This window comes from Anarrhichthys ocellatus, unplaced genomic scaffold (genome assembly GCF_004355925.1).
Source record: "Anarrhichthys ocellatus isolate YVR2014 unplaced genomic scaffold, GSC_Weel_1.0 scaffold10, whole genome shotgun sequence".
In the NCBI taxonomy this organism is placed as follows: domain Eukaryota; kingdom Metazoa; phylum Chordata; class Actinopteri; order Perciformes; family Anarhichadidae; genus Anarrhichthys; species Anarrhichthys ocellatus.
This window is the reverse complement of record NW_022280040.1, coordinates 6,899,687-6,916,382: the sequence shown is the minus strand read 5'-3', so window position 1 is coordinate 6,916,382 and position 16,696 is coordinate 6,899,687. Positions and strand designations below refer to the sequence as shown.

Below are 16,696 nucleotides of genomic sequence, written 5' to 3'. Positions count from 1 at the left end.
GTGTCTGATATCATGACCCTTCAAGCAGGAAATGCAGAGGGATTCTGAATTAACCCTGAGGATGTTTTACAGGTAATTAAAATGTGTATGTTGTAGCTGGCTGGGGTTGTGCTGCTTTGAACTGATGTGTGTACTGTGGGCTATTCATTCTAAAAATGCATGGTATTTCATATTGCTTATTATATATTTTTTATTAAAAACATCAAACTGCAAAGTGACCATAATGTTAACTATTTAGCTGTCAGATAAATGCAGTTAGTGGATTAAAATGTACAACATATCTCACTGAAAGTACCATAAAATGACAATACTCAAGTAAAGTAGCACAAAAGTACTTCAAGAACTGTACTCAAGTAGATTTGATGTATTTTATCCACTTGGGGTGAGTTGGAGGACTAATAGTTTAGCTAACTTTTTGAATTTGGCACGTTTTCAAATTGGTGTTTTAAAACCTCTGTGAACATTTAATGTATGATTTAACGTTATATATATCCTACCTGTAATTGGCGCAGAAAGCCTTTTGCACACCTGAGCCGTGGTCTAATCAGCCACAATAACTGAACACACCTGTATGGGCTTTCATTAGCTTTAAAGCATTATTAGTGTAGCTTTATGGCTCGCTTAAAGGCACTTAACTCAGTCTCAAATATGAACAGAAGTTAATACCGAGCATAAAGTACTTATAAAAGCATAAAAGCTTTCGACAAATATAAATACCACGTTAAAAAGGCCTCACCTGTTGTTAATTGGTGTCACCTCCTCCTCTTCCGACGGTCTGGCGTCTCTCTCTGCCAGAACGACTCCAATACCCAGAATGCTTAGCGGCGTTGTTTCTGTCATGTGATTGAACTCATGACAGAGGAAGCAGGCTTCGACAACAAACATCACTTTGGTGTATTGTGGATATTTTTGCAATGAGGCTAAAACAACTGCGATACTGTGGCCCTTCAACATGTACTCTCTGAAAACATTTTGAAATATTATCACGACTCTGCTCGGATACAGATAATAACAATGGCGGATGTGGAGGAGCAGGTAAGCACGGCATGCTAACGGCTAACTGGCTAATGTTGTTTTCCGTGTAAGCATCAAAATGAATGAAAATTGTGAATCCGTGAACTCTGTCTGTGGCCTGTTGATTTGATTTAGCTTGTTGTGTTTCTGTCTCTGTGGCACAGAAAGCTTAAATATATGATTTGATGGTAGCTTTACATTGATTTCTATGAAAGTAGAACATTAGCTGCATTGCCCTGCCTACTTTCTGCAGCCTATATTTGAGTTAAATCATATTATAATGCTCTGTCATCATAAATGTACTACTGTATGCGTCGGTGCTTTAATATAGTAATATTTGTAATGACAAATTGTTCAAATCCATTCAAAATATCTCTTCATTCAGGCCAGAAAACAAAGTGAGGAATTCACAGATGAGTCTGAGGTAAGAAACATCCCTTCGTGCTGCCTTTTCTTTCTCCTGCAGAGGTAGCTTCTTCCTGAGAGGAAGTGTATAAAGAGGTTAAAGGGGAACACAATTACACCTGGAAATGTCGTGCAGTTGCACCAGTATGTCAGTGTAATAATGCATCAAGAGCAGCATATTGTTGATGACAGGGGTGTGCATAGTTCTGTCAGGCATGGGTGATCGTTGAACTCCAGTAAAGTTCGCTGCCTCCTGAAAGGACTGTAATGCATAGCCAGACTTTATCCGCCCAACTTGATCCCGGAAGGATCGTTGTCAGATTTTGAGAGGTGTCAAACACTCATGAATTACAGATAGCTTTCCAGATCCATCAATGTTACGACTGAGCTCCGGCATGTTACGGTACACTTGTGCTTCTGAGAATCACAGGTAGGCTAAATAAAATATAGCTTTGTACATCCGTCTGGCAGGAAGGGGAAGAGTCTTTATATAGGAAGCAAATAATTGAATGCAATATCAGGGAAAGGCTCTTGGAGGGAAACTGTTAAGAGTGAGCGAAAGGAAAAGGGTAAAATACCAGGCGTGTACATAGAAAGAGCTCCTACAAACGGTGCTCAGTGTGTTCAATACTGTGCGAGACGAACACGAACAGGGTCAGCAAGCAGCTGATTGTTTACTTAGAATACTGCAAATTAATAAAACTTGGCGTCTCGCTATACTGCTGTTAGCTGGTTGACAGCAGGCTCAATGGATGAAGGAAGTGAGGCCTGTATGCTCTACACTTTGAGCAGGATAACAACTTGATTTTGAAAGTAAAAGACATGCTCTTCATCACCTTTTGTAATCTGGCCGGACTAGTTTGATTTGTTGTGATGTAATAGAAGCAATAAGCCTGGCTGTAAGTGTTTTTGATTGGTGTTGGTTTGATGCCTCATGTAGTCAAGGAAATAAGGATCATTTTAACTCTCCTCTCCTATCTCCTCCCTAAAGCACTGAAGGCACTCCTGTTTAGCCTTAATGCACATTTCTAACTAGTGTACTTCAGCCTATTTTGTCTTAACTGCTAATAGACAAAGAATATGGCAGAAATGGTTAATATACAAAGGTAGCTGTTAAAACAAATGGCAAGTTATATGATATTTAGTCACAAAATATGCTTTTATCTAATAACTTTCGTCATAAAAAGCACAAAAGACGGGTGGGCAAACTAAAGACAATAACAACAAAGTGTCTTAAGTGTGTTGAACAACTTCAATGAGATCACCATCTAACACCTCTCCCCAGAATCTCTCATCGGTGTTTCTACGGGATGAGATCAGGTGACCGTGTTGAGGTTTCTCTACTCATTTATTCAGGTTTGCCCTATTATTCGTCACCCATCTGTACATTGTGTTTAAGGTGCAGGATGGTCTTCAGTGTGTATAAATGAAAGCTGGTATCCTTATTGTAGTCGGTATGTTTCAGCCTTAACTGTCAAGAGGCAAAGAATACGCCCAAAACGGTTTCAGCACAAAGGCCAGCTCAGTGGTCGACGAAACGAAAGGAAGCTTCCAAGAGACGGCAGAAGTTTGAAAATGGGTAGTTTCTCTCTGGGGCTAAAGTTAGCTTTTGTTGTTTGATACACCTTTTGAAACCCGTGACAAATGCTCCCGCACCAGAAATCTCACAACCAGAATACAAAGGAAATGGCCTCGATATGGCGTTGTTGAGTGGGAAAGGATTGTTTTTGAAAATTACATTTTTTCCACGCTATTGTCCCCCGCCTCCAACCCAGTAGCACATAATGGCAGACACTGTTTTGAGTTGATGCACCCTCTGGGCAGCCACAGACTGTGCAGCATTGGTTATAAACTGAATTATGAGTAATATTCAGGCTGTGACTGGCCGCAAGTGTTGGGAAGTGTAGCACGGTAGAATACCTTAAGTTCGCTTTATGAAATGACTGGATTCATGTTTGTCACTGGGGATGAACGGTCTCGTGAAAACACGGCTTTATGCCGCATTTCACGCAGTATAATGGAAATGTGTTTGTGCATACATCTCCTGATGCACACATGCGAGACATATGAATGTCTTGGAAGAGGCCAGAATAGACGTAGGATTGACCATTAGTCCTGCCGGGTTCAGTGTCTTGCTCAGTGACACTGTGGCAGTGACGGTGGGCACTGTGGATGTGAAACCATCCCAAAATATGTTAGTTACATGTCAACTGTTTTACAGTAGTATTATACTGCATGTTCGCATATGCAGTATAAATAAATATTGATTTTTCAAGCACATGTTCTGTTCTAACAGTCTGTTCTGTTCTATTATCTGCCTTTAACTACTTAGTCATTATATCCAGATTACTGATGATCATTTTTTAAAATCTCATTGTGTAAATATTTTAGTAAAAGCCTCAAGGGACTTTGCATTGTCAAGTTTTTATTTTACACTTGAGAAGAGTTTTGTCTTATTAACAGATGAACACAATTATTTGCATTGAACATCATCACCTATTTAAGTAATTTAATGGGTTTTTGTATACATTTGATCCATTCAATGTTATGATATTAATATTATAAATACCCTGTGGAGTTTTCTTGCAAGCAAACAAAAGTTTATCTTTGACGTCTAACAAACACATTGAATGCATCTCCTTCTCCTTGCAGAGATTATAAATTCTTTACGTCCATGTTTCCTCCCTAGCTGTCTTCCTGCCTGTGTTGATGCATTACATGTTTTTTGGCCGGTCAGTCGGAGGAATAGTGCGAGTGTGTGGAAACTTAAAAACATTGCTCCATGGTGCCACTAGTGGTCAAAAACTCTGCAGGGCACCTTTAAGTTGAGTTGACACACAAAATGTCATAAAGTCAACTCCACCTCTTTTATAACGTCTTCTGATTTGTTTCAAAATGTATCAGATTTAAGATTTTAAGCACAGGATTTAAGTAAATTGAGATGGACATTCTGTATATTTCAGTGTACTGCATGAAGGGTTTGTGGCTTTCAAAGAATATTGTGAACTACAGCATTTGTTTAGAGGACTCTGTGCTGTTGTAATGAATACCTTTTTAAGAAAATATATATCATATAGTGACAGTGTACTCTGTCCACCAGGAGGAGGACAGCGAGGAGGAGCCCAAGCTGAAGTACGAGAGGCTCTCCAATGGGGTGACAGAAATCCTCCAGAAGGATGCAGCCAGCTGTATGACCGTCCATGACAAGGTAGGGCTGATAACCCACCACCCACGAGTCAAGTCCACCTCAGGTTTCACATTGTTTATGTGCACATCTGAGAGATGGCAGCCCATTCTTTTCTCACCTTTCCCCTGCTTTTCCTCTCAGGGAGGTGCATCAGAAGACACCGGGCGCCATTGTCTTTCTCTTTTTATTCCCACTCTTACATATTTTTTCGCTCCTCTCCCCCGTTTGTCCGACGTTGATTCTTCTTCTTTTTTTTTTTTTTAAGCGGCCACTCTCGGCGAGATGGTTAATCGTTGTGGCACCGGCAGCACACATGCACGCCTGAGCAGAGCAAAAGTCATACCCAGTTACGTCTCCTCACCTGATGTTTTATTAACCGCTATTGATTTTCATTTATTTATTCTTACTTTGAGGATTTGGTCCCCTCTTATTCTTTCTTTTTTTTTTTTTTTTTTAAACCCTCAAAATAGCAACCGCGCCACAGTGAGAGACGTCGCTGTCGCTGGAATTCTGAATTTGATCCGACTGTCTTTCTCTCTGGCATCTCTGTGCTTGTGTGCCATGCAGCTACCTGGTCACACAGCAGCCCCCACCGCCGCGGCAAACTCCCCGCACAACCTTAAAGCCACCGACGGCACATATTGCCTTATGTCGCCTCATATTTTAAGTGTCTGAATCGGAATTTCATTTGAACAATTCCGTTCTGATAAATCCCTTTTAAAAGTCGCTCCGCCTCACAAGGTTGAACCCTTTATTTATTTATTTCTGGTTATTTTATTTGGGGAGATTGCAGGGGCTCTGTCTGACATGCTCAGCTGTGCCTGTAAATATAAGCATTTCATTATAGACTGCACTGAAGCATGGTGGACTCGCCGCACATCCACATGCTGGTCTAGAAGGGAGGGGGATTAGGAGGAGGCCACGGAGCAGGGGCTGGGGTGGAAGAACACACACTTAATCTAATGCCAAAAGCCCCCAGTTTCTATAATTTTTTTTGTCCCAGTCGACACACACACACACACACACACACGTGCACTTTTGCTGAAGCACAAAACACAGAAAGCAGTTGCTCAGTAGAAATAATAGCTCTTTGCTGAGCAAGGAGGTGATTGGCTTGCACGGGAAGAAGTCAGATGTACAGCGCATTTATTATGCTTAAGCATTTTAATTTGAGGAGAAAAAATGCCATTTCACACTGTATGCTTTAATAAATAGGGCTTTTCCACCCCCTGCAATTTCACAGTTTTGCCTCCAAGCCCACCCAATCCCCACACTGCTCATGTCGCTCCAGCTCCAGGAAGTGTGTGTTTTTTTTTTTGTTTTTTTTTTATCCTTCCACAGCCTTTTTTTCTAAAGTCTTGAATATGTTTCATGTGTCCTCTTTCTCATTCTGGTTTGATTTACATTGCATTTGTCCCTTTCCAGTTTCTTGCACTAGGGACCCATTTTGGAAAAGTCTACCTGCTGGACATCCAAGGAAATGTAACGCAGAAGTTTGAAATTGTGAGTACATTCAAATCCTCAAGTATATAGCAATAAAATGCATTAGCCACGCTAAAGACGAATGCTAATATTGCAAAAATAATATATTATCAATATTAATTAATATTATTAACACTCTAGTGCCATATTGGATTTATAACCAGCTGTGATCTCTCGTAGCATATCGGATTCAGGCCCACTGTTTAACTTCTGAAAGGGAATGACTTCTGAACAATAGCTTCATTTGCGAGTCAAAAACATTCAGTAATGGCTGATTTGACTGCAGTGTCCCTGCTGAGCACATTGATTCAAGTGCTGCTCACCTGAGGAACCTGTTGGACAGTTATCAGTCAGTGTTTCACTGGACAGAAAAGGCGCAGCTGAGTTCTGGCCGATGGATTTGTGTAGTTTCAAAATAAAGCAGTTGTAATTCAGTGAAAAGCAGAAACGTATTTAATATGAATACCAAATACCCATAATGCACTGGAGAAATAAAGCAAAATACTTGATCTCCTTTAGTCTACACAGTCAACCTTTTTAGGTTTTTAAGTAACATTTGCTATAATTTATGCCACTTAGTTGATCCTTTTATCTAAAGAGCCCTATAGTGTCATGAATGTGTAAACTTTAAGAGCGTCGGCAGTGAATTTGGACCCCCTAACCTTCACAGTGTTAATGCCACGCTCTGTGCATTGACACATATGGGACTGTGCATCCATTACGTAGTCAAATCTTTTTTTTTTTTTTTTGCCTCTTTCTGCCATTTCACTTAATGGGATAAAATGTCAGCCAGCAACATTTGGCCGGCCGCAAAGATATTCACACCCGCCGATGCCGATGATATTGTGTCTCCGCAGAGCTCAGTGAAGATCAACCAGATCAGTCTGGATGAAAGTGGAGAGCATGTGGGCATCTGCTCCGAGGATGGGAAGGTGAGTGAAATCTGTGTTTTTCATCTTTCATAATTCATCCTCGGATTCATATAAATCTCTTCTTATCAGGGTTAAACTTGATGATAATGATGTGGAACTTGAGGAGTGCATTTTTACCTCCACAGTCAGAGCATTAACCTGAAGTTTTTATCTTTACCATATATATGCACGTATTTTTTTCATGATGCAGGAATTTATAAAAAACTTGTACCTATTTTGACTAGAAGGGGAAAGGATTGCACTCCGTTGAGCTGTCAGTCAGCCATCAGCCATCTATGGATACCCTCTCCATGTTCTCCACCTTGCTGTTATCTTGTCTCTTCTCATCATTACCACCATACTTCATGGATTTCACAGTCAAGATATGCTCTCTGATATCACCCTCCCCTTACTTCTAGCACTCTGGTGGCAAAAAACAAGATCTTGTCGCACAAAAAAAAAAAGTGGAGCACACAATTAAAATCAATGCTGCAGCAATTGTTCGCCCTCAACCAATTCAGTTGGCTGTTAATCCTTTTAAAATCTAACTTAATCCTTAATCGCTGGTGCGGTTCGCAAAAGCAGATTGCATCAGAGTTTTATATTATTCCTCTACTTTAAAAAAAAATAACGTCCTCTTTTTTTGGGGCCTCAGATGAGGAGAAACCGGGTGTCGTGTACTCTAATGGTACATTAGGGTTTGTTGTAGCCAACTGAGGCTGTGGTCGGGTTTTTAAGCCCTGCGGGGCGCAAAGAATCAACTTGTCCACTAATTGGTGACCCAGCGGAGAAGTAGAGCGCCAATCAAAGTCTTTTCTGACCACAATTCCCCCCGCTGGCCTCGGATAGTTGCAGAGGCAGCAATTAAAGGAGAAATTTTGAGTTATTCACCTTTTGCTTTCCGTTCTCCCGTCTCGTCTCTGTTTCAGGTTCAAGTGTTCGGTCTCTATACAAGAGAGGGCTTCCACGAGAACTTTGACCATCCCATCAAAGTGAGTTGTTATCACATTTTCTGAAAACTTGAAGGAACGCTTCACCCACAAAATGATCATCGTTGAATTCTTTTAAGAAAACTTAGTTTTCCTCAAACTCCTCCGTGGTGAACGAAGAATCAAAAAACAGAGAAATGTCTTGATGAATTGAAGTGAGTGACGGCCGTGTTTAACGGAAACACTTTATCAAAATATCAGTTTAAAAACCCGCTCACACAACTGGTGCAGAATAATCCAAGTCTCATTTATCCGGTCTTCTGCTCACTACTTCACAAACGCATGCATCTTTGCTTAAACTTCACTATTTGAAACACTTCACACAGATGAGTAGCGCGTCTCCACAAGCGTGAAACTGTCGAAGTATTTTAGATAGTTGATTTCAGTGTAGATGTTTGTGTTTTGCTGTTGTTATATGCAGCTCCCCCCCCCCCCATTTACTTGAATTCATCAAGACTGTTCCCCGTTTTCTGGCCGTGGAGGCATGCAAGAGGAACAAAGTTCTTCTTTTTTATAATTCAAGGTAACACAGGGTGATTCATTGATAAACAAATGGTCATTTTGTGGGTACTCCTTTAAGTGTCTTACTATGCATCTGTTGCTACAGCATTACCTGCATATAACACAACAGAAAATCACATGTCTGACATTCTATAATCTGTCACTCCTGTATTGTTTTGCAGGTTGTTGCGTTACATCCTCAGTTCAGCAGATCAAACTACAAACAGTTTGTCACTGGGGGCAACAAGGTAGGCTTGAGTGGTATTTTCCCGTGCAGTCATTATGTACAGTTTTCGCCATTTCCTGCCACAATAATCCATCCCGATAGTGTCCGGGGCGAACCCGAAACCAGCAAACCTTCTCACTTTGGCTCGACTGACGGCGACGCACAGGCCTTTGTCTGCTATGAAAGGCTCTTAGTTTTCTGTCTCCTTGCTGGAGTGCTCTCGGGAGAGCTGCCCATTTTCACAAAGTGCTGTTCGCTCAACAGTGTTTGAAAGGCGATGCTTCACAAGCACGGCAAGTAGATGTGACTATCAAGAGGGTACATAGCCTTAGGATTTCCGGGACGCGTTCGGGGATCTCCATCCTAAAAGTCGTCTCTGGAAGGTATGTCACTGCGGAAGGTGAAAACTATCTCAGACATTAGATTTGTTATTTTGTTTTTCGTGGAGGTAAAACCACCTAGCTATTACCACACGCCAATTACTGTACACACAACTATAAACTGCTCGGATGTAGCGTCATTCCAAAACAACCCATAAATAATGTACACTGACATTTATACAACCGGGGTGAGGAAAAACAACTTTATTTTACGAAACCCCATTGTTAGTGTTACTTTGCCATTTTCTTTCAATTGCTGCTGATTCCTCTCAGTTCCAAGTCATGAAGGCCTCCACAATGTGCCTGTGATGAAAATCAATAAGCCTCAACGGGAGCCACATCCTGTCAAAGGAAATTCAATTTTGTCTCCGCAGTTCTTTTGTCATATCATCTCTTTGTAGAGCAAACTGTTTATTAACACAGCCCAACTGCTGAATTAAAGAGCCTGTACAACCTTCTCCCAGGCATCCTTGGTAATGTTATGCACATTTAGCGGTTTATATAGTAAGGACAGTAACAATGCAGGGAATGTGAATGACAGGCTTTGTCCTCGACGGCTTGTACAATACAAGGCCCGAGCATGAAACTGCAGTTGATGGAGTAGCCCAGTGGCCGCCTTGATACCACAATGCATTGTGGTTAAAAAAAAAAACACTCTCGCTGAGCTTCCACACCTTTGTGAGACGGTAGATATACATTTGTGTTTAAACACTTGTTTCTATACTTGTATACAATAGATGGTGCGTGTCCTAAAGAAGCCTCAACCATCATGATTGGAGGAAGAAGGATGTATGAAGTCATGCTTGTACTGCTTTCAACCCTTTTCTTTATGGCCTTCACACCATCTTCTACTTGCCAATTACATCGACCATGTGAAACTGTAAAACGACTTCTTCCACCACTGAATGTGAAGCTAATGTGAAGCTTTCTCACTTAAACGGAGACTAATGAGCAATCTGTCTTCATTGTCTTTGTGCCTAAATGCCCTGAAGTGGAATCAAGATCTTCAAACGAGGACTAAAATACGTTTTCTACGTCATCATTTGCAGGCCGAATTAGAAAGTTGCCTACAGTTTAGGTTAAATCTAGAAGGGTGATTCACTCTGTCATCCGACACAGCTGCTGTGTAATGTTCTGTTCATCTGCTGCCCTCTGTAGGCCGGGCTGCACGACTGCAAACCGTGTGGTATTAAATAGTATTAAATGTGCTCCTGTGGTCTTTCTCAGCTGCTCCTGTATGAAAAAAACTGGTTGAATCGCTGGAAGATGTCTGTGCTACATGAAGGCGAGGGCTCCATCACTAATGTCCAGTGGAGAGCTAACCTCATCGCCTGGGCCAACAATGTGGTGAGTGATGGGTCACAGGCCTCAATAAACAGTATAATACTGAATGTGTAAAATGTTTCGCTTGTTTGTTTTTTGTCTTTTAGGGAGTTAAAATCTATGATATCGGTACAAAGCAGCGGATCACTAACGTGCTGCGGGATAACATCAGTCTGAGGCCCGACATGTACCCCTGCAGCCTGTGTTGGAAGGACAACAGCACTCTTATTGTCGGCTGGGGCACTTCCATCAAGGTTTGCTGCTTTTCTATTTAAACTCATTACCGACACCAGCTGTTCACGTGTTTCTGACTTTCTGTAATCTTCTTCTATCTCCTCAGATTTGTGTTGCGAAAGAGAGAAATCCTACTGAAATAAGAGACCTGCCCAGCCGCTATGTGGAAATAGGTATAACATACACTTTATGATGAACTTTATTTATAGACACACAAAGGCTGTTGAGTGGTTCACAACATAAAGCAAGAATAAAAGTAGATAAGACCGGATTAAAACGTGGTGGTTAAAAGTGATAAGATACAATAAAATACAGATCAATTAAATCCACTCTAATACGGTGTCTATCATATTGTCCTTAAAGCTATTTTGTTTGGTGTCTTTTTTTCAAACAGTTTCTGCATTTGAGACCGAGTTCTTCATCAGTGGTCTGGCCCCGCTGGCAGATCAGCTCGTCACCTTGTACTTTGTGAAGGAGAACTCTGATCACATGGTGAATATACTTACATCATATATATATATATATATATATATTTATTTATTTATTTTAAAGAGGCTAATATGGTGTATTTGTGTGTGTGTTCAGGATGAGGAGTTTCGTGCGCGGCCTCGTCTCGACATCATCCAGCCTCTCCCTGAGAGCTGCGAGGAGATCTCTTCAGACGCGCTGACCGTGCGCAACTTCCAAGACAACGAGTGCAGAGACTACCGCCTCGGTGAGACCATAAAAACAGCCCTCAGAGAAATGTCACGCGGCCTTTTACTGCGCCCTGATTTCATTATGCCTCAACCATCAAATGTCAGCTCTAATGCGCAATACGCAGAGGCATAAATGTATTTTCATTAACAGAGCATTCTGAGGGAGAGTCGCTCTTCTACATCATCAGTCCCAAAGACATCGTCGTGGCCAAGGAGCGGGACCAGGATGACCATATCGATTGGCTGCTTGAAAAGAAGAAATATGAGGTCTGCGTGGTTGAATTTTATGAATGTTGCAAAAGGTTACGGTCTACGATTATATAGTTTTGACTGCGTGTCCTGTTGCTGTGACAGGAGGCGCTGATGGCTGCAGAGATCAGCTTCAAAAACATCAAGAGACACGACGTTCAGAAGATTGGGATGGCTTACATCAATCACTTAGTGGAGAAAGGAGACTATGACAGTGCTGCGAGGTAGGTTTAAATTCTGCAGCTGTACAGTCAGGTAATCCTTTTGATAAATCGTACAGTGAGGGAGATATTTGGAAAAACAGTGTCTTTTTTTACATCTCCAGAGTCCTGATTAGAGAAACTTTATATTTTAAGCGTTAAGCAGAATGTTTCACTTTATTTGTAATTGTAGAAAGAGGGAACACTCTTAGACATGATCCAACACTAAGCACAAAGACTATATAGTTTATTCACTGTATTTTTATTTAGATTTATTTTATGTAATCATTATTTTTCCAGGATATTCCCAATGAAATTTAAAATCTCTTTTAAAAGAGAGTCCTGGCCAAGATGACGGCATGAAAGTTTCACATTAAAGCCCAAAAAACTTAAAACAAACAACAAAAAGTCAACCAATGAATTAGCAGTGTTGTTCAGTAACAGGACATGTACATCCAACGTTGAAATTATCCCTAATCCTGTTTTTACAATCTTCCATGCTTATAAATTAATCTAGTCTTGACAAAAACTTTAAAAGCGCTTTCATCCAAGAGGTGCAACGATGTGTGCAGAAACCCGAATCTGGGACAAATCGTATCGCAGAATTGTGCACTAAACCTAAACACAGAAGATGAATTTGCATGCATGTATAAAATATCATCATTATTAATTGTTGATAAAAGTTTGAACAGAAGGAATAACAGCATTTCTTTCTTTAATAGAAACCCTATTTTCAGTTTTTGTCATGTATAACATTCCTTATTCATTAACTCTGCCACTGCGAACAAAGTCACAAACCAGAATGTTCTTGTTTCATCTTAATTATTCACGTGCTTCTTCTTATTCAGGAAGTGTCAGAAGGTTCTTGGAAAAAACATGGAACTATGGGAAAATGAAGTGTACCGGTTCAAGACCATCGGACAGTTGAAGGTAGGAATTTCTGATCCTTAATATAACTTAATTACTGAAGTGTTTGTGTTCATGAATCGATTATGAAATGTGATACATGTTTTGTGCTCCACCTCTCTCCATTTTCAGGCCATCAGTCAGTATTTGCCCAGAGGGGATCTGCGTCTCAGACCGGCCATCTATGAAATGATCCTGCATGAATTTCTCAAAACTGACTATGAGGTACTTTGTCCCTGAATAGTCCGGACGTCCTGTACAGTTAATCCACTGGTTGATCGTCAGATTAATGCTTTGTCCCTCCTCCTTTGCTGTCCACAAAGGGTTTTGCCACACTGATCCGGGAATGGCCTGGAGAGCTTTATAACAACATGGCCATCGTTCAGGCAGTCAACGACCACCTGAAGAGGGACCCCACCAACAGAACGCTGCTCACCACGCTGGCTGAACTGTAAATGAGCTTAAGATGTGCATTAATTTACCAATTTAATAGATATTAAGGGACATATTCAAACACAAGTTTCTGTTTTTTAATATTAAAACAAAATGATGTGTATCTGTGTAAGCTTGGTTGGACAATATTTGTCTGCAAAGATGTATTCACTGAGGTGCCTGCAGGGTTGAAGGAGTAATGCTTTCAATGAATTAAAAATGACACAAAATCAAATCTTGTAAAGCAACCTGTTGAACCTCGACGCTGTTGCAGATACACGTACGACCAGCGGTACGACAGAGCCTTGGAAATCTACCTGAGACTGAGGCACAAAGATGTTTACCAGCTGATCCACAAACACAACCTTTTCTCCTCCATAGAGGACAAGATCGTACTCCTCATGGACTTTGACAAAGAGGTACAAGCCTGGTTGCAGACTGAACATTTTATTATCTTCACTTTCACATGTTTGAATAATATATTCTCTAAATTGACGTTGGCAGAAAGCTGTTGACATGCTTCTCGACAATGAGGACAAGCTATCGGTGAGTGTTCCTGGCTTCTCTCAGTATTTAATTAAGGATGCGATGAAACTCCGCAGCCCACTGATCCTGTTTCTCTTCTCTGCTAATAGACAGACAGGGTGGTGGAAGAACTAGCAGACAGGCCCGAGCTTCTGCATGTGGTGAGTTGAGATAACTTTAAATGCAATCATATTAACCCTCACAATTTAATCCAGAGCTGATTTGACTCATCTTTTCTCCACAGTATCTCCATAAACTGTTTAAGCGGGATCACCACAAAGGCCAAAAATACCACGAGAGACAGATTGTCCTGTATGCCGAATATGACCGTCCAAATCTCTTGCCTTTCCTGAGAGACAGCACACACTGCCCGCTTGAAAAGGTACAATTATTACATCCTACTTCGCATCCAAGTTTCCAGAAGCGACAAGAGATTAATTATGTCGTCTGCTCTTTTCTGTCAGGCTCTCGAGGTTTGTCAGCAGAGGAACTTTGTAGAGGAGACCGTCTTCCTGCTCAGTAAGTGTTATTTAATGTCCGTTTTCCTGCTTTACGGGTGTTTTTAAATGATTTAAAAAGGAAACTAATCCAGCTTGTTGGCTCTCAGGCAGGATGGGGAACTGCAGACGCGCTCTGCAGATGATCATGGAGGAGCTGGAGGATGTGGACAAGGCCATCGAGTTTGCCAAAGAGCAGGACGATGCAGAGCTCTGGGAGGATCTCATCTCTTACTCTATTGATAAACCACGTACGATACAGTCTCCCATCACCATTCTGTCTTTGTCATTCTCTTCCTTTCATAATATTTCTTTGTCCCTGCTATTGTCTCCCCAGCATTCATCACCGGCCTCCTTAATAACATCGGTACTCATGTGGATCCCATCCTGCTCATCCATCGCATTAAGGAGGGCATGGAAATCCCAAACCTCAGGGATTCACTTGTAAAAATCCTCCAGGATTACAATCTGCAAGTAAGTAAATAAAGTAAACTTCATTTATTTAGTCGTGTTGGGCCTACAGATGATTTAACAATAGTGCAGCTATTAAAACGGTTATTCTCTACTAGTATAGCTAGAATTAATAAGAACATTTATGAATATTTATTTTATTTTTTACTCAGCCCTACTCTTCATCATGTTGTTTAACTTATTAAACCAGCGTTTGTTTTCTCGTTTCTCAGATTCTTCTGAGGGAAGGGTGTAAGAAGATCCTGGTGGCCGACTCCCTCTCGCTGCTCCAGAAGATGCACCGAACACAGATGAGAGGAGTCCGGGTCGACGGTGGGTGCACTTTCTTTTTTTTTTTTTGGTTCACGCAGAAGCAGTGGAGATTAAGTCGTTTTCAAACCGTACTCATGCAAGTGTTGCTTTTCTTTTCAGAGGAGAACATTTGCGAATCGTGTCATGCTGCAATATTACCATCAGGTGGGTTTTCTGTGGAGTTGTTTCCAAGTATTTTACTGTTGTGTTTCATTTGAAAGCTATTCATTGCTAGTTGTTTTGCTTCACTGTCAGATATGGCCAAACCCTTCAGCGTGGTTGTGTTTCACTGCAGACACATGTTTCACAAGGAATGTTTACCATCTTCAGGAACAGTAAGCTACTTCAATTTCTATGTTTCTATTATTAACTTTTGAATCAGATGAAGTCAGCATTCGATATGGAGTCCCTCAAGGGTCAATTCTTGATCCACTGCTGTTTAATTTGATCCCACTTGGGTTCCTATATTCAGCAATACAACATTTCATATCACTCTATGGTGATGACACACTGTTATACATATACAGTATGTTTTCACTGCCCCAGTGAATGACTTCATCCAATGCATTGTTGATATCAAATATTGGATGGGGATGAGGGAAACACTCTCAACTGCCCTGTCGGTAAAACCTTGTGAGCGTGCCAAAATCTTGGGTGTGATTTTGGATGCTCATCTTAACTTCCAGAAGCACATAATGTAATATCTCCAAGACAGTTTTTTTTATCATCTTAGAAGTATATATAAAGTTAGATGCTTCCTGTCACAGTCAGAATCAAAGGTCTGTTACAACAGTGTGTCCTTTTAAAAGCAGACTAAAAACACATATTTTTTTCCCCAAGCTTTAAAGTGTGTGATTAACGGCTAAAACCTTTTATTTTAGAATTATTCAATTATTTTATTATTATTATTACATTTTGTATTAATAATAATATATTATTGTATTACCTTCTTATCACATAATAGAAATCTTACGTCATTTTATTTTTCATTTTATTTTATATTTTGTATATGTAATTTGTTTGCTTTTTAATTTGAAGCACATTGAGTCTACACCTGTCGTATGAAAAGCTTCACTTTAATCTGAGTCACTCTTTACACAACACTTCACATTATTTATTTAATTTGGTGTTGAGTTTTGCTTGCTTATCTTTCTCCGGGCATTGTTCTATTTTATGTGAGAATCTTGAACATTACTTGGCTGTTCTATATTGAGACTCCTGCATCTTTTCCCTCTTTCAGATTCCTGGGGTGCAGTTTTGTAACATCTGCAGTGCAAAGAAGCGCGGGCCAGGAAGTGGAATCCTGGAGATGAAAAAATAAACCAGGATGTCTGCACTCACAATGTTATTATTGATGCCTTTACCTTCCCCCTGTTGCTTTCCATTTGCTGTCAGTGCATTGATCAATAATATCACCATCCCTCTGCCAAAATGCAAAACATATATATTGGATTGTCTCTGTATATTTAAATCTAACAACTATAAAGTGCTTTGCTTGTTTTGCTTGCCACTAATGTGATTTGGCGATGAAATACCTGCAACGTCTAAAAAAATAAAATCACATAAAAACTTTTTGTGGTTTGTGTCTGATAATCACGCATGTCAATCAATCCCGAGGAGAAAAAAAAATAATTTATTCTTCAAAACTTAGTAATTGATATCGGACTTCTTCCTCAAATTACAGATATTACACCATGATTTAGTGCACACAGACATATGAAACTAACCTCTGACCTGTTACGAAGATGCCAAAAGCATGACTAATTTGTGGTATG

At 40.5% G+C, this 16,696-nt stretch overlaps 1 protein-coding gene across 3 annotated transcripts; it reads left to right on the top strand.

The window, feature by feature from the left end:
• Nucleotides 1-824: 824 nt before the first annotated feature.
• Nucleotides 825-16,493, top strand: vps41 (VPS41 subunit of HOPS complex). 3 transcript variants are annotated; one of them, XM_031850307.1, is made up of 28 exons: nucleotides 825-1,035; nucleotides 1,400-1,438; nucleotides 4,520-4,627; nucleotides 6,032-6,109; nucleotides 6,946-7,020; nucleotides 7,929-7,991; nucleotides 8,672-8,737; nucleotides 10,323-10,442; nucleotides 10,526-10,672; nucleotides 10,759-10,825; nucleotides 11,047-11,144; nucleotides 11,238-11,367; nucleotides 11,502-11,617; nucleotides 11,705-11,823; nucleotides 12,648-12,729; nucleotides 12,838-12,930; nucleotides 13,029-13,156; nucleotides 13,412-13,556; nucleotides 13,642-13,683; nucleotides 13,773-13,823; nucleotides 13,907-14,044; nucleotides 14,127-14,181; nucleotides 14,270-14,410; nucleotides 14,497-14,633; nucleotides 14,843-14,942; nucleotides 15,042-15,086; nucleotides 15,177-15,256; nucleotides 16,162-16,493. In XM_031850307.1, exons 1-28 carry the CDS (start codon nucleotides 1,015-1,017, stop codon nucleotides 16,240-16,242), a joined length of 2,565 nt encoding a protein of 854 aa, XP_031706167.1. In that variant the 5' UTR covers nucleotides 825-1,014; the 3' UTR covers nucleotides 16,243-16,493. The 3 variants fall into 3 exon arrangements, with proteins under 3 accessions (XP_031706167.1, XP_031706168.1, XP_031706169.1); XM_031850308.1 differs by lacking the exon at nucleotides 15,177-15,256; XM_031850309.1 differs by lacking the exons at nucleotides 825-1,035; nucleotides 1,400-1,438; nucleotides 4,520-4,627; ... (2 more) ...; nucleotides 7,929-7,991; nucleotides 8,672-8,737 and adding an exon at nucleotides 9,041-9,098.
• The last annotated feature ends 203 nt before the right edge of the window (nucleotides 16,494-16,696 follow it).